Consider the following 18925-nt stretch of genomic DNA (forward strand, 5'->3'; position numbering starts at 1 on the left):
AGAGACACTATTGCAGAAGCAGTTATTTAAAATGCCAAGAATTACAGGAAGGAAGTCAAGACTCATAACAGCAAAGATTGTGTAAATCAAATGAATTTATGGAATGTTCAAAGAAAAGTGGGGGCCGGAAAATCTTATTTTCTTGTTTTTATGAAGCGCCTATATACTGATCAAGAATCCACAGGCATGACATGAAAACAAAAACAGAGGTTGGTACAAGATCAACAAATGGATCCTTCAACATGTCAAGTCCAGCCTTTCACTAGAAGTCCATTGGAAGTCCAGATTATTAGACTGAATTATTTTGGACATATTGACAAGAATCAACTCGCTGGAAAATGCAATATTTGGAAAAGTTGAAGGGAAAAGAAGAAGAGGACAACTAATAGTAATGTGTAACAATAACAATTTTTTTGCTTAATCGGCTGAATTTTGATCCATCTATGACAAACTTAAAGTGGTTGTATACTCATTTTTTTAACTTTTACCTACAGGAAAGCCTATAATAAGGCTTACCTGTAGGTAAAAAAAATATCTTCTAAACCTGTACGGTTTAGGAGATATTCCCCTTGGTATGTGCCACTGACTGCAGCGACGCATGCGCACAAGGGGATTCTCGGCTGAAAGTCCGGCAGTGGCCAGACTCGGCCGGGATGAAATCTCCCACACGCATGCGCGGGAGTGACGATATCACGGCTCCGGCCACTCACAGCGCCAGAGCTGCGATACCCGGAAGAAACGCAGAGGGAGCATGTCAGCTCCCTCGGCGTGGATCAGGCCAGATGTCGGGGCCTCGTTCTAAGGTAAGTATTTCATAATGAGCTAGTATGCGGTGCATACTAGCTCATTATGCCTTTTGCTTTGCAGGTGGTAAAAAAAAAAAAAAAAAATTACCGGGTTTACTACCGCTTTAAGTCACCGTTGGCAGCAACAGAATGAAAAAAGTAAAAAGCTTTCAAGTATTTAGCTTACTGTTTAAGTTAATGTACTTGGCCATTGTTTTTGTTAGCATTATCCCTTGGGAAAAGGGACACAATCAGCAGAGAATGTTCGGTAGCATTGACACTAAGATTTAATTAAATGTTATCTGCCCTCCTATCATTTCTTCTAGATGAGTTCCCATGGAACTCAGATTAGGAACATTACACTTATAAACAATGGGCACCATGAAATTTTGGAGAGTAGAACAAAACTAAAAACAAAATTACATCTGAAGTCGTTATTGATGTATGCCTTTACACTAGGTATGTAATGAGTGTGTGACAAGTAAATGGTATAGATTTAACCCCTTTACTGCAAAATAAACTTTTATTAAATCTTGCATCCAATCACGGTCTGTTTAGTATGGGGCACATTATTCAGGACACGGCTAGCAGACACATTTAAAACGGCAAAGGTGCATAGCAACCAATGCATATTAATAAATAAGGCTTCTGTATGAACACAAATGAAAAGTGCCTGTAGTGTAACACAAATATACAGTGCCTTGAAAAAGTATTGATACCTTTTGAAATGTTCCACATTTTGTCTTGCTACAACCAAAAACGTAAATGTATTTTATTTGTTTTTTATGTGATAGACCAACACAAAGTAGCACAAAATTGTGAAGTAGAAGAAAAATTATAATTGGTTTTCAATATTTTTTGTTTTACAAATAAATATGGAAAAAGTGTGACGCGCATTTGTATTCAGTCTCCTTTACTCTGATACCCCTAACTAAAATATAATAGAACAAATTGACTTCAGAAGTCCAAAAATTTGTAAATAGAGTCCACCAGGGTGTAATTTAATATTGGCATAAATACAGCTGTTCTGTGAAGCCCTCAGAGGCTTGTTAGACAACCTTAGTGAACAAACAGCATTGTGAAGGCCAAAGAACACACCAGACAGCTCACAGGTAAAGTTGTGGAGCAGTTTAAAGTAGGGTTAGGTTATAAAAATAAAATAAAAATCACAAGCTTTGAACATCTCATGGAGCACTGCTCAAGTCATCATCCGAAAATGTAAAATGTAAAGAGTATGGCACAACTGCAAACCTACCAAGACATGGCCGTCCACCTAAACTGACAGGCTGGGCAAGGTGAGCATTATTCAGAGAAGCAGCCAAGAAGCCCATGGTAACTCTGGAGGAGCTGCAGAGATCCACAGCTCAGGTGGGAGAATCTATCAACAGACAGCTATTAATCATGCACTCCACAAATCTGGCCTTTATGGAAGAGTTACAATAACAAATCCATTGTTGAAAGAAAGCCATAAAAAGTCTTGTTTTCAGTTTGCGAGAAGCCATGTGGGGGAGACAGCAAACATGTGTAAGAAGGTGCTCTGGTCAGATGAGACCAAAATGTAACTTTTTGGCCTAAAAGCAAAATGCTATGTGTGATGGAAAACGAACTGCACATCACCCTGAACACACCATCCCGACCGTGAAACATGGTGGTGATAATATTGCGTTGTGGGGATGCTTTTCTTCAGTAGAGGTAAGCTGGTCAGAGTTGATGGGAAGATGGATGGAGCCAAATACAGGGCAATCTTAGAAGAAAAACTGTTAGAGCCTGTAAGAGACTTGAGACTGGGGTGGATGTTCACTAGACATGTGCATTCGTTTTCGTCCGAATGCATTTTCGTCCGAATTTCAGCTATTTTCGTTTTGACAAACGATAACGAAAGCACAAAATCCGAAAAACGAAAGATCCGACATAAATAAATGCTTTATTTTCGTTTTCATTGTTACAACAGTTCGATATAGAATAGGAGATTTGACATGACTCTGACAATAACAATCTGTCTATAGAACCTGTGGTCGAATGTGCCTAACCTTACCTCTATTAGTCCAAGATTATATAGAGAAAATATTCGACAGAGAAAAAAGATTTGACAGAGAGAAAAGATTCTGCAAGTTACTGTCCTAAAAAGTGTTTGGGGACCCGGGTCCTGCCCCAGGGGACATGTATCAATGCAAAAAAAAGTTTTAAAAACGGCCGTTTTTTCGGGAGCAGTAATTTTAATAATGATTAAAGTGAAACAATAAAAGTGTAATATTCCTTTAAATTTCGTAGGGGGGGGGGTTGTCTATAGTATGCCTGTGAAGGGGCGCATGTTTCCCGTGCTTAGAATTGTCCCTGCACAAAGTGTCATTTATGCAGGAAGAAAAGTCCTTTAAAATCACTCGCAGCTATTATGAATTGTCGGCTCCGTAATACAGAGAACACTCATTGAAAGTCATTGATAAAAAAAATAAAAAATAAAATAAAAAAAAAAGCGTGGGGGTCCCCCAAATTCAATTACCAGGCCCTTCAGGTCTGGTATGGATATTAAGGGGAACCCTGCCTCAAATTTAAGAAAACATTTGACGTGGGGTTCCCCCTAAATATCCATAACCAGACCCTTCAGGTCTGGTATGGATATTAAGGGGAACCCCGCACCAAATTAAAAAAAAAATTGACGTGGGGTTCCCCCTAAAAATCCATACCAGACCCTTTATCCGAGCACGCAACCTGGCAGGCCGCAGGAAAAGAGGGGGGGACAAGAGAGCGGCCCCCCCTCCCTCCTGAACCATACCAGGCCACATGCCCTCAACATTGGGAGGATGCTTTGGGGGTCTGTGACCCCTCAAAGCACCTTGTCCCCATGTTGATGAGGACAAGGGCCTCATCCCCACAACCCTGGCCGGTGGTTGTGGAGGTCTGCGGGCGGGGGGCTTATCAGAATCTGGAAGCCCCCTTTAACAAGGGGACCCCCAGATCCCGGCCTCCCCCCCTGTTTGAAATGGTATGGGGGTACAAAAGTACCCCTACCATTTCACAAAGAAAGTGTAAAAAATGGTTAAATAAAACAAACACACTTTTGAAAAATTCCTTTATTAAAAATAAAAAAATAAAAAAAAGATTCCAGCGGTGGTAATCCACTCTTGCTATCCAGCGACGGACGGTCATCTCTCCAGCGATGGCTCATGTCATCCAGCGCAGCGAATACATCCTTCTTCTGTCTCCTCCACGGAGACACTGCAGGCATTCCGGCGGCTGACGTTTCTTATATACGGAGGGCGGGGCCACCCGTCACCTGACCCCGCCCCCCTCTGACGCAAGGGGAAACCCGGGGTTCCCTGTGACATAGGGGTGACCCGCACCCCTCTGATGTAACACAGGCAGGTTTCCGTTACATCAGAGGGGGGCGGGGTCACCCATACGTCACGGGGAACCCCGGGTTTCCCCTTGCGTCAGAGGGGGGCGGGGTCAGGTGACGGGTGGCCCCGCCCTCCGTATATAAGAAACGTCAGCCGCCGGAATGCCTGCAGTGTCTCCGTGGAGGAGACAGAAGAAGGATGGAGGATCGCTGCGCTGGATGACATGAGACATCGCTGGAGAGATGATCGTCCGTCGCTGGATAGCAAGAGTGGATTACCGCCGCTGGAATCTTTTTTTTATTTTTTTATTTTTAATAAAGGAATTTTTCAAAAGTGTATTTGTTTTATTTAACCATTTTTTACACTTTCTTTGTGAAATGGTAGGGGTACTTTTGTACCCCCTTACCATTTCAAACAGGGGGGGGCCGGGATCTGGGGGTCCCCTTGTTAAAGGGGGCTTCCAGATTCTGATAAGCCCCCCGCCCGCAGACCTCCACAACCACCGGCCAGGGTTGTGGGGATGAGGCCATTGTCCTCATCAACATGGGGACAAGGTGCTTTGAGGGGTCACGGACCCCCAAAGCATCCTCCCAATGTTGAGGGCATGTGGCCTGGTACGGTTCAGGAGGGAGGGGGGGCCGCTCTCTTGTCCCCCCCTCTTTTCCTGCGGCCTGCCAGGTTGCGTGCTCGGATAAAGGGTCTGGTATGGATTTTTAGGGGGAACCCCACGTCAATTTTTTTTTAAATTTGACGCGGGGTTCCCCTTAATATCCATACCAGACCTGAAGGGTCTGATTATGGATATTTAGGGGGAACCCCACGTCAAATTTTTTCTTAAATTTGAGGCAGGGTTCCCCTTAATATCCATACCAGATCTGAAGGGCCTGGTAATTGAATTTGGGGGACCCCCACGCTTTTTTTTTAATTTATTTATTTATTTTTTTATCAATGACTTTCAATGAGTGTTCTCTGTATTACGGAGCCGACAATTCATAATAGCTGCGAGTGATTTTAAAGGACTTTTTTTCCTGCATAAATGACACTTTGTGCAGGGACAATTCTAAGCACGGGAAACATGCGCCCCTTCACAGGCATACTATAGACAACCCCCCCCCCCCCTACGAAATTTAAAGGAATATTACACTTTTATTGTTTCACTTTAATCATTATTAAAATCACTGCTCCCGAAAAAACAGCCGTTTTTAAAACTTTTTTTTGCATTGATACATGTCCCCTGGGGCAGGACCCGGGTCCCCAAACACTTTTTAGGACAGTAACTTGCAAATTAGCCTTTAAAATTAGCACTTTAGATTTTGAACGTTGGAGTCCCATAGACTTTAATAGGGTTCTAAAGTATGCTATATACTAGCTCCGTTGAATCTTCTTTATACATTCGACAGACACCATAAGCCTTCCAAGACAGATTCGACCGTAATTCATGTGGATTTTCGGACGAATGCAATTTTTGAACGAAAAACAAAATAAATAAAAACGAATTTCGTGAGTAACTAAATAAATTAAGTTTTCGGACGAAAACGAAATTCCGAAACGAAATATTTTACTCTGCACATGTCTAATGTTCACATTTCCTGCAGGATAATGACCCTAAACATACAGCCAGAGCTAAACTGGAATGGTTTAAATCAAAGCATATTTATGAGCTAGAATGGCCCAGTCGAAGTCCAGACTGAATCCAATTGAGAATCTGTGGCAAGACTTGAAAATTGCTGTTTAGAGATGCACGCCATCCAATGTGACAGAGCTTGAGCTATTTTACAAAGAAGAATGGGCAGAAATATTACTCTCTAGATATGCAAAGCTGGTAGAGACATCCCCAAAAAGACTTGCAGCTGTAATTGCAGTGAAAGGTGGTTCTACAAAGTATTGACTCAGGGAGACTGAATACAAATGCACATCACACTTTTCACATATTTATTTGTAAAGAATTTTGAAAAACATTTATCATTTCCCTTCCACTTCACGATTATGTGCCACTTTGTGTTGGGCTATCACATACCAATAAAATATATTTAAGTTTTTTGGTTGTAACATGACAAAATATGGAACATTTCAAGGGGTATGAATACTTTTTCAAGGCACTGTATCTTCTGGTAATTAATAATATAAAATGTGACTGCCATAAACCATCAAATGGGAATGACAAAACAACGCATGACAAATAAATTGGTAACTAAGCATATTAAATCTGGTGTTAATAACATGAAATGCGACTGCAATCATCTGGTGTTAATAACATTGTGATTGCAATAAGACATCAGTGTATGCATGAAAAACAATGCATAACAAATGCATCAATAACTTTGCATATGTAGTCACAGATTCCTGTGTGTGACATCAAAACATGATCATTAATAACAAAGCAAAATATATGATCAGCATATATTCTTCCAGTGCATACAAGGTCCAAAGCGAATGTCCCTTTAAGAATACTTCACTCAGGTGCTTTTGTGATATTCAAGTAACATGCAAAAAAACAGCAGTGGTTTCCACCTCCATTCACACTCCGTTCTCACCTTTGTAAATGGACCTATTTAACTAAAAATTCGAAAAATAGGTCAAATGCTCAATACCCTTTATGGGGATTAACTCCAAGGGAACGCTACTCCCTCTTCATAATGTCCTCCTTGACAGTCAGAAGATATTATCTTTCCAGTGGTAAACTTCGCCTCAGCTCAGAAAGAAAAAAAAAAAGGGGGGGGGGTTACCGTTAAAACCAAATATAATATATTACAATCAGAAGGGAAGTACACTAGATATGTAGTGCATCAGAATTGTGCAGATATAAATAAAGGTCCCTTTAAGGCTAAACTTATAGCATGATCTGCCAATAATTCCTGATGGACATGTTGACACCAATAGGCCCTGAACTGATGCATTTTGTCACAGTCGTGTGACTTATTCATGTGACTGTTACAAAATACATCAGGGCAGGAACTAGTGATGTCATCATGTCCATCAGGAGGTATAGGAGCGTCCTGAAGAAGCAACATCTTTAGCGAAATGCGTTGACAGTCTGGATATTGAGCAACATTTGGGCACCTATTTTCAAGCAATGTATTTGTATTGTCAGTGCCATATATAGATGTTAGGATAGCCCTATTTCATTCCAGAGTTGGGTATTGTATCGCAATATGGGTCCCCTTATTTAGGGGTAATGTTTTTATATAAGGTAAGATATTTTAGTGTTCCAATCAAATTATTTGATTTAAAAATTCTCTGTCTCCTGTTGTGCCTAAAATGTCTGCCAATTTTTGAACATTTAGTTCTTTCTTCCCCTTAGTGTTTATGTTCAGTTCCCTGCTCTGTTCTCCCCACCCTTGTAATCTCACCCATCCTACTGTTTTTGAGTGAATGTCACTTCTCACTCCTCCTGCTGCATTTCCTATGAAGAAAAAAGAAAGAAACTCTCATTATATATGCAGGTAATGCTTCTAAACATATATAATTAACAGATTTTTTTTATGTTTCAGGCCATCTACCCAGAAGATATTGTGCCATGTGACACATTATCAACACATAAAATTGAAGTACAGGAAGAGATAGTAGCATATCACAATGAAATCAGAAGTACCGTAACGCCATCAGCTGGCAACATGCTTCAAATGGTAAGAGTTATATAAACCAACATGTTTAACCACTTAAGCCCCGGACCAATTTGCAGCCAAAGGACCAGGCCCCTTTTTGAGATTTGGCACTGCGTCGCTTTAACTGACAATTGCGAGGTCATGCGACGTGACTCCCAAACAAAATTGGCGTCCTTTTTTCCCCACAAATAGAGCTTTCTTTTGGTGGTATTTGATCACCTCTGCCGTTTTTATTTTTTGCGCTATAAACAAAAATAGAGCGACAATTTTGAAAAAAATTCAATATTTTTTACTTTTTGCTATAATAAATATCCCCAAAAATATATATAAAAAAAAATTTTTTTTTTCCTCAGTTAATGCCGATATGTATTCTTCTACATATTTTTGGTAAAAAAAAATTGCAGTTAGCGATTATTGATTGGTTTTCACAAAAGTTATAGCGCTTACAAAATAAAGGATAGTTTTTTAGCATTTTTATTAATATTTCTTTTACTAGTAATGGCAGCGATCTGCCATTTTTATTGTGACTGCGAAATTATAGTGGACACATCGGACATTTTTGACACATTTTTGGGACCATTGTCATTTATACAGCAATCAGTGCTATTTAAATGCACTGATTCCTGTGTAAATGACACTGCTAGTGAAGGAATCAACCACTAGGGGGCGGGAGAGGTTATGTGTGACGTATGTGTGTTTTTTTTTTACTTTTGGGGGCGTGGCTTGGCATGTGACATCACTGATTGTCTTTCCCTATAACAGGGAACAGACGATCGTGGACAGCCCCAGTAGGAAGCATGGGGAGAGGTTTGTTTACACATACCTCTTCTCGTTCTTCAGCTCTGTGACCCGATCGCGGGACACCAGCGGCGATTGAGTCCGCTGGTCCCGCGGCCATGGTCACGGAGCTCAGGACCAGGTCGCAAGCGCGCCTCTGGTGGCGCGCTCTTGACCCACGGCTGGGCACTTAAAGAGCAACGTACAGGTACGTAATTGTGCCCAGCCTTGCTATTCTGCCGACGTATATGTGCAGGAGGTCAAAAACTTGCCTACTGGCAAGTGGATAATTATCCCCTTTCTGCCCAAATACTCCCTTTCCGCCCAGGCCAATTTTCAGCTTTCAGCGCCCTCCCACTTTAAATGACAATTGTGCAGTCATGCAGCACTGTACCCAAATTACATTTTTATAAAAAAAAATTCACATAAATAGAGCTTTTTTTTGGTAGAATTTATACACTGCTGGGTTTTATTTTTTTTGCAGAAAAAAGTAAAGGTTTTCTATCAATATTGTAAATAAGTCATTTTTCTGCTTTACTGATGTGTGCTGATGAGACAGCACTGATGGGTACTGATAGGCTGCACTGATGTACACTGATGAGGTGGCACTTATGGGCACTGATGAGGCGGCACTGATTAGGTGGCACTGATGAGGAGGCTGTGCACCTGGGATCGCTGTGCTGTGCAGCCCCACAAGTGGCCATTCTGGAATGCCGTCATATGATGTTGTCCCAGAACGAGAGGCACCCCACCACCATTTTAATATATGGTGGGTAGGAAGTAGTTAAAGAGGGTTTTAAGCTTAGAGGTCTTTTTTTTTTTTTTATTTCTAAAGCACTCTTCTCCCTGAGGACACTTTATCTGCTGCTGGGGCAGATAACGAGACAGCTGCCCTGGATGGGCTCTGTAGAATATCATACTAGGACCAATAACCCTACCAGTATGTCTTTGGTGTGTGGGAGGAAAACCACATAGACATAGGGAGAACACAAATACTTCATGCAAATAGTGTCCTGACTGAGGATCCATATGCCAACTACCAACCCACTGTGCTAAATGCAAAGAAATTATTTTTTTATTAATGTTTAGTGGACCTTTGAACTTGCTAGCACATTTGTTTATTCAGTTGTCTAGGAAAGGCCCCTTCCACTTTCACATGATAGACTTTCACATCATAGACTTTTCTGGGAGTATCTGGTTACTGTCTGTGCAGGCCCATCTCCTCTGCCCCTCCCCCCACCTTCCTACATAACGTTTTATGAAGCTTTCAAGGATGGAACAACGTTGAATACTATAGAGTGTCACTTGAAGTAATAACAAAGTCTGTTGGGGCTGCTAAAATCACTTCCAAGATGGTGGCACTTATCAACACAAGAAAGACTTTCACAGGTAGACAACATACACAAAATACATTAAGCACACATATAAACTTGTGTCAATGAAATGAATGGACTCTTTAGGGAGAAGCCTTCATGAAAAAAAAAAAAAAAAAATCTTGTCACTGTTGTTACATAGTTAGTCAGGTTGAAAAAAGACACAAGTCCATCTAGTTCAACCAAAAAATAAATAAACCATACAATCCCATATACACAATCCTTCACCCACAGTTGATCCAGAGAAATGTGAAAACCCCAACAAAGCATGATCCAATTTTCTACAGCAGGGAGGAAAAATCATTCCTAATCCCCCCAGAGGATCAACTTTACCCATAAATGCTAGTATCCAGTTATATTACGCACAATTTGGAAAGAATCCAGGTCTATTTTAAAGCAATCTACTGACCTTGCCAGAACGACCCCTGGAAGGAGTCTATTCCACATTTTCACAGCTCTTACTGTGAAGAAACCTTTCCGTATTTGGAGATAAAATCTTTTTTCCTCTAGACGTGAGTGCCCCCTGGTCCTCTGTGATGACCTTAAAGTGAATAATTCAACACCAAGTTCACTATATGGACCACTTACATATACAGTATGTACATGTTGATCATATCCCCTCTTAATCTACTCTTCTCAGGAGGGAATAGATTCAGTTCCTGTAATTTTTCCTAATAGCTGAGCTCCTCCATACCTCGTATCAGCTTGGTTGTCCTTCTCTGCACTTTCTCCAGTTCCCCAAAATAATTTTTTGAGAACTCATGCCGAACATTGGCTGTTCGCCTAGTTCAGGGAAGATCTGAATTTGCAGGGTGTTCGGCGGGTGTTTGCTCTGTCGAACGCCTTGCAATGCATTCTGCATCCCGATTGGGCAAAGCTTTGTCCAATCAGAGCATAGTAAAAGCTGATTGTTAAGGAGTGGGGTCTTTCATCATAGTTCTTTCAGTTTCTAAAGTCTCACCGACTTCCCCTGGTGAGTGGAGGCTGAACAGTGTTGAAGTCATCATAAGAATCCTCTTTGGGCACATAAGGCATTTGTGGTGTCTGTATTTGCACTTTCTCTGCCACCTAAGCACCTGGCTATACACTTCTGCACAAAAGAATATTTGGTCCCCCATAGAGAAGGGCCTGGCAATAAAGTAATGTAACTGACAAAATTTAGCATAACAAAGCGAGTAAATAATAAACCAAGCAGTAAATTAAACAGGCAGCCCTTCTGAACACTAGCCTAACTCTATCCTAATACCGCGTACACAATTTTGGTCGGAAAAAGCTCTGATGGTTTTTCCGACTGAATTGAGACGAGAGTCCGCTCAAGCTGTTTTGCATACACACGGTCACACAAAAGTTCTCTGAACTTTCGACCGTCAAGAACGCGGTGACGTATAACACTACGACAAGCCGAGAAAATGAAGTTCAGTGCTTCCGAACATACGTCGAATTGTTTACGAGCACGCGTAGGAATTTTGCGTGTGTCGGAATTTGTACAGACGATCGGAATTTATGATCGGAAATTTTTCCAACTGAAAAATTGAGAACCTGCTCTCAATCTTTAGCTGGTCGAAATTCCGCCTGCAAAAGTCCGATGGAGCATACACATGATTGCATTTCTGACCAAAAGCTCTCATCGGACTTTTGCTGGTGGAATTTCCGATAGTGTGTATGGGGCATTAGTCAATCTTTTGGGGGGACAGACTGTCCTTTTTACTCTTTGTTCTTTTGGGTCAGATGGCCTTTCTCTAGCAGATTCTTCATCTGGTTTTAAGGGTGGTTGGAAAGTCTATACGCTTCACCAAGCATAGTGGGGTTGGAATGTCTTCCTGATTCTGATTCATAATTCCATGGTATGAATTCAGGAGCCTCAGGCCTGAAGATCCCCACGTTGGTTTGTGTAGGGTAACTGGATAGAGTTACATCAATGGATGCAGACTGCCACCACCAGTCCATGTAGACATCGTCCTCCTCACTGCAGACATCTTTCTCCTCACTGTCTTTGTCTTTCTCTGTAGCTGAGAGAGAAGATTGTGAAATGGTCACTGGTCATTATCAGATAATGAGACGCTATATAGTATTGGTATACTATCCACAACTATATTATTATATAGTAAATAGGTACTAGGCTACTTAGTTGTGAAACAGTAGGCATATTATCAAATGATAAAATGCATGGCAATGCACAAAAATCAATGAACATATAAATAAGTGTGTTTGAATGCGATAAACTGACTATAATATGGCAATTAATCTAGATCACAGTGATGCTAAGCAAAATTAACCTAGTATAAGCAGCACTGGTACAGAGCAGTGTAAACAATGAAAAGCATAAACAGTAAGGAAAAGTCTAGTACCCCTCTGGTACAGAACTGCCAAACAATGGTACAATAGAACAGCCACAATGGCTTACCAGTCTGGGAACACTGACAGATTAGATGTGCTATGTATACAGATAGTTCAGTAATAAAAAGGAGCTGTTAATTTGAATTTAGCACTCTTCAGAGAAACCCCCCTTTAGCGTAACTCTGTCCCCTTTGGCACAGCTGTGGTGCAATAACAAAATACAGTATACACAGTATAAGATACCTGTATCAATCCCTCAGGATCCTCTGGCTCCACCTGGTGGGAAAGACAGTAGGCCACACAATTGTACTCTTTACCAGAGATACCTTTACTGAAAGTATAACAAGTAAGTGGTTACATGAACTGCACTGTCGTCACAACGTAGAACGTCAGTACAGCATGCATCAACAGTCAAATACAATAAGCAATATAAAGTGTGTTATTATCTAGACCTGGGAGCTCCCGTTATTTAAAGTTTTATGCGAGGCCTCGCTTAAAGTACTTTCTTGTTTATCTTCGTTCTTCGCTAGCTTAAGTAGTTCCTCAGATATTTGTAATCCAAAGGGGTAAGTGAAAAAGTTAGTATGCTCCAAGTATAGTTCCAAGAACTTGTAATCACACGTGGACGCTAGAATGAACTGGGCCTCAAGCCTACTCAGTATCAGTTGCTCAGTTACGCTTCCATGGAACAACAGGTTCCAGTAAGGCCTACGAGTGAGTCTAACTGTGTGCAATAGTAATAAACGGTGGGCCGACACCCGCTCACCAACTGGATCAGAGTTCTGGATGGTGACTTGAGTAACTGCAGCTTGCTTTAGCTTAGACTGGGTCAGATGCTCTGTGTTGCTCTGCAGACTGGATCCGGTGTTCTGCTACCCCGACAGGTGTCTCCGAACCTTGCCAATCCGACCACCAGCTCTCAGGCTTCATCAAGTCACCTCGCAAACAGTCCGGTTTGCAGTCCGCGGTGACTTTGTACCTATGTGTCCGAGGATCCTCCTCAAAGCTCTGCACAGGCAGGCAGCGTGGTCCCAAGAGACCAAATATGGCCGCTGCAGTCCCTTTTATACCCTACCCGGCATGCAGTGCATATCAGAGTGTTCATGGGTAGGTCACACAGACTCCTGGGTGACAAAGGTCAAACCTCTTAGCGAAACAAACAGTACTTCCTATGAAAGTCTTTGTGTTTATAATCACCATTCTTGTGCGTTACCAGATTTTGTTAATAGATGGCTCCAAACACTGAGCCATCTCAATGTCCACAGATTTAACATTGACATATATACAACCACGTCAATAAACGAATATGTCCCCACTACACACTCCCCCTACTTTTTTTTTTACCAAACAATTTTTATTAGTAAAGAAAAGATAGTTACAATCCATCATAACACAACCAAAGGGCTGTTACAAAAGGCCCATATACATATTCACAATTAGTGGTACAACCGTATAGCATTACAATATTGCCACTGACATATTCTAAACAGAAATAATAGACTTCCAACTTAGTTCATTCAGCAAAATACAGATAAATACCTGCGGTAAATAGGGCGTAAATAGGATAGGGTAACCAGGATGGACAAAAGCTCATGATGCGAGTCATAGAAGTATATCTGGAGGATATACAAGTAGAGACATAGCTTCCCCTCTCTACTTCCATACCCCAAATGGGATCACGCTGTATGGAAGGGGAGGGTAAATGAGAATTTCTTCTGAAAGTGGTAGTAATGATCTACATTTTTGGAGCGGTAGTGAATTCTACCTCGCAATAGCACATGAGTGTAACCTATCATCCAAGTCGTATATGTGGATAAGCTATGCGATGAAGAAGGTAAATGACTACCTATGTGAGGGAGTTGTCCAGGGCAAGCTGGAACGTAGCATTATTTGTTAATGCATATGACCATTGCAATATAAACAGTCCCTTTCCTTTAGGACCTTTGCTGGTGGAACCATCTTAAATAGAGGGTAAGGAGGGGGATAAGGAAGAATACAAAAAACATTGTCAAACAAAAGAGGCCTAAAGATAACAAGGCATGGCGGATACAGCATAGGAATTGAATTTGGCATGTGGAAGCTTTTAGGAATTTGGGGTGAGGGCAAACCCCTACAGGGAAAGGGAGTTAAGTTGTGTGTAGTAACTCCCGAAATTGCGGTGATTCACGGAAGTGTAACCAACACGCCCACGTGTTATTGTATTTTGTTGGGGAGTCTCTGGCTTGGTGGATCAAATTTTCCATCTCTGAGATCTTTTCTATACGTTTGAACCAGTCCTTCAGGGTAGGTAGGGTATTGCTCCTCCAATAGAGAGGTATACATTGTTTGGCTGCATTTAGGAGGTGTTGGACAATGGATTTCCTATACGTCGATCGTGGTAGCGTGGTATAATGTAAAAGGTATTGAGCTGATGTAAACTCCAAGGTATAACTGGAGATACTGGTGATCGTCTCATGTACTCCTTCCCAAAATGGTTTGAGCCGAGTGCAGTCCCACCAAATATGAAGGAGGGGTTCCCCTACCTAATCCACAACGCCAACAGAGCGGTGAAACAGAAGAAAAGTATTTGTGGAGCTTGTCTGGAGTCCGATACCAGCGAGAATATATTTTATAGCTATTTTCCTGTGCTGAAATATTGATAGAGCTTTTATGAATATAATCATAAATTGTTTCCCAATCTTCTCTAGATAGGTCTAACTGGAGATCCTTTTCCCAATTTTTGACTGCTTCATTGTGTTTAGGGTTATGATTGCTAAATAGCAATGAGTACGTCTCTGAGATAAGATGTTTTTGTGGGGTCGAGCTAGTACAAATCATTTCGAAGGGGGTCAGTTCTCTAGACCATTGTGCGGTGGAACCCGTGTTCTGCAGAAAATGTCTAATTTGCAAAAATTTGTAAAATGGAATATGGTAGTCAGGGAACCGTGAAACCATGGTGTTAAATGGTAAGAGCAAATCATTCTGAAAGAATTGGAAAGCTTTAGGTGCAGAAGTGGAGGGAGTACCCTGTGGGTTACAGAGTGGAAGTCCCGGTGTGAAGTCAGGGTTACCATCTAGGGGAGTTAATGGACCCGGATAATTCGTCCAATGAAGCGTCTTAGAAATTGTCCGGAAAACTTGTAAAGTTGCTCCAGTTAGAGGATGCGTTACGTAAACCTTGGGCATACCCAATTGGGGCGTCCATGGTAGATGGGCCAGAGGGATTTGGACAGAAGATTCCTCGAGATCAACCCAATCCTTAGTAAATTTATGGAGGTGCCAGTCAATTACTCTTGTGAGATGGCACGCTGCATGGTATCTTTTTATATCAGGTAGGCTTAAGCCCCCTTTAGTTTTCGGGATAATTAATTTTTCCCAGCTTAATCTGGGGGATTTGAAGGCCCATATGAAATTCCTGCATAATCTTTTATATGTAGTAAAAAACGAAGTGGGGAGGTTAATAGGTACAGTCTGTAATACATATAGTATACAGGGAAGGATGTTCATTTTTAATATGGCAATGCGTCCAAACCAGGAAAATTGACCCGAAGTCCATTTGAGGAGATCAGTTTGTATATTCTGCAGTATAGGTAAATAATTCAGTGCATATAGGTCTTTAAGGTTACTTGATAAATTAATCCCCAAGTAAGTTAGGGCCTGTGATTCCCAGCTGAAGGGGAAATTATGTTTACATTGCGATACTAACTGTTCTGGGAGAGAGATGTTAAGGGCTTTAGATTTTGTAAAATTGATTTGTAAGTTGGATAATTTATTAAAAAGGGCAAAGTCTTTCACCAGGTTGGGAATAGAAGTTAGTGGGTCCGATAGAAAAAGGAGGATATCATCTGCATATGCAGCTATTTTATAATGCTTATTATGAATGGGAATGCCTTTAATGTCGGGATTCTCCCTAAGCTTACACAGGATGGGTTCTAGAGTAAGAATAAAAATGAGCGGGGAAAGAGGGCAACCCTGACGAGTTCCGTTCGAGACGGAGAAGGCGTCCGACAGTCGACCATTTATCCTAATTCTGGCTGTGGGGTAGGAATACAACATCAAGATCATATGGAGAAATCGGGTAGGCAACCCCATATTCTGTAATGTTGCCGACATGTAGTCCCAAGCCACTCTGTCGAACGCCTTCTCTGCGTTGAGTGACAGAAAGAAGCCTTTTTGTTTGGATTCAGTGGAAAGCCAATGTTGAATTAGAAGGGCCTTTATGGTGTTATCCCTGGCTTCCCTGCCAGGGACAAAACCTACTTGATCAAGGGACAGAAGTTTTGGGATAAGTGGAAGAAGACGATTAGCAAGGATTTTAGCATATATTTTTATATCTACATTTAGTAGAGAGATGGGTCGATAATTTGATACTATGGTATCATCTTTGCCAGGTTTTGGAATCAACGTGATATGTGCTTCCAAGAGGTCCTTGTTTAAGGGGTCAGTTGCAGTCAAGGAATTAAACATGTTCAGGAGATGGGGACAGAGTATTTCCTGAAAGGTTTTAAAGTAACTCACTGTCAACCCATCCGGGCCAGGACTTTTACCCGGCCGGAGTTGTTGCAAGGCTTTCCCAATCTCTTCTTTGCTAATTGGGCCATCTAGAGTCATGGCGTCTTCCGGTGAAATCGGAGGGACCCCAAATTGTGTCAGAAAGTCGTGACTTGCCTCTTTTCTGTTAGAAGCTTGTCCAGGTACCACTGTAGATGGTAAGTTATACAATTTGGTAAAGTAAGTGGCAAATTGGGAAGCGATGGCTTCTGGGGACAAGTGCGTTTTGCCAGAAGAATCAATAATCTTGTGTATTGTTGTTAAAGCTTTTTTGTGTTGTAATGCTCTAGCCAATAATTTTCCTGATTTATTGCCAAATTCATAGAACAGTTTCTGTGTCAGGATGTATTTACGTTTTAGTTTCTTATTCAATTCCTCCTTGAGTTCCTCCCTGACCCTTAACAGTTCTGTAAGGGACTCAATAGCCAGGGAAGCTTTGTGTTTCCGTTCAAGTGTATGTACCTTTTCAGACAATTCTTTAAGATACTTTTGTCTCTGCTTGTGTCTATGGGCCGCTAAGGAGATAAGCTCTCCTCTTAGAACACATTTATGTGCAGCCCATACTACTAACCGTTTGGAGTCGTTGGTGATATTTTCTGTAAAGTATTGTGTGAGCCTGGTGCTAAGTTTGTGCGTGATCTCTGAGTCAGTCAGCAGGGAATTATCCAGTCTCCAGACCGAATTCGGGACGCGGGTAAGTGGAATAGAAAAGGTCATTGTGATTGGATTGTGATCTGAAATCACCATGGGGTCGATGGTTGCTTTAGTAAGGAGTGCCAAATCATTTTGGGAAAGAAAAAAGTGATCAATCCTGGTGTATTTATTGTGGGGTGAAGAGTAAAACGTAAAATCTCTGTCATTTGGGTGTAACGTTCTCCACGTGTCATGTAATGTCAATTCTTGGAACTGTGTTTTGATAGCTTTCAACGCTCTATAAGGCATGGACGTTGACCCATTAGAAGAGTCCTGCATCGGGGTGAGAGCGACATTGAAATCCCCACCTACAATGAGAATGCCCGAATAAAAAGTAGTAAGCAGCTGTAGTTTTTCTCGAAAGAAGGAGACTTGTCGTTTATTGGGCGCATAAAGATTTGCTAATGTAACGGGTTTGTTATACAATGTACCCTTGCGGAAAACATATCTACCTTTGGGATCCTGCATGGTTTCCGAAACTATTATTGGACAGGTTCTGGAGATTAATATAGCCACTCCTTTTGATTTAGAGGTATCGTTTGTAGCGTGGTATACAGTGGGGAAATTTCGGTTGCCAAGTTTGGGAATATTATTAGATCGAAAGTGTGTTTCCTGCAGAAATGCAATTTGTGTTTTGTTTTTCTGTAACAGATAGAGTAATTGTGACCTTTTTTCCGGGACATTTAGTCCTCTAACATTCAATGAACATAGCTGCACCTTAGGATTGGGTAATAGATTAAGTGTGGGGTCCGTGCCATTTGTCACAGTAGCCGTATCCGCCATGTCAATTGTGATTAGAAGGACCAAAATTAAAGGTGTATGAGAGCCGGTAGGGGGAAAGCAGCAGAAATAAAGTGGTTATTAGGTCAAAATAGGGATTATGGGGGGGTTCTGAATGTGGGGGGGAGAATATTAAGCTAGCCTATAGAAATATGAGGTAGGCTAGAAAGGTACAGTAGGAACTCAGTGGACGTGGTTATAAACACGCCTATGAACCACGCCACTGCACTGTCTGGGAGTCGATCTACACCGATCCAAAGATTAGCCTCGTAATCAATGGTGTTACCGCCGTTTGCCTCTCTTCAGAGTCAAAGGTTGGAGGTTAGGGCAGCCTAGATACTTAAAGCTCAACTAATATACAATGATACCTAGATGAACCGTATTACAGGGGAGTACATCCAATACTGTGAAAGACCTCAGAATAAAGCTAACATAAAAACATCCAATAATAGGAATGTATAGGGTATAATTCTCGTAAACTTTAGCTCAGTTAAATGAGGGAGATAACGATGGTCCGCAGACATATTAAGGAGAGGAGTGCGTTTTTTTTTTTTTTTTTTTTTTTATATAATCTTGCGCATCGGAAGTCCTTTTAAATATTAATATAGGTTAGAAAACGTAGGGAAATCTAGGCCTTCATAACTAAGTATGAAACAATAAATGGTAAACGTAAAACCTGTTAAACCTTATAAAACGTTAAAGAGTTA

The 18925-nt window shown here is 41.3% G+C and overlaps 1 protein-coding gene across 1 annotated transcript in view; it reads left to right on the top strand.

Moving 5' to 3' along the window:
* Positions 1-7298: 7298 nt before the first annotated feature.
* LOC143986775 (cysteine-rich secretory protein 2-like) overlaps positions 7299-18925 on the top strand; it is a 248508-nt gene continuing 236881 nt past the window's right edge. Inside the window, exons 1-2 of the mRNA XM_077485181.1 lie at positions 7299-7313; positions 7615-7749. Of these exons, the coding sequence (XP_077341307.1) occupies positions 7299-7313; positions 7615-7749 (150 nt within the window). The remainder of the gene's footprint in view (positions 7314-7614; positions 7750-18925) is intronic.

This window comes from Lithobates pipiens, unplaced genomic scaffold (genome assembly GCF_037356315.1).
Source record: "Lithobates pipiens isolate NorthernLeopardFrog02 unplaced genomic scaffold, aLitPip1_a1.2 Scaffold_18, whole genome shotgun sequence".
NCBI lineage: Eukaryota > Metazoa > Chordata > Amphibia > Anura > Ranidae > Lithobates > Lithobates pipiens.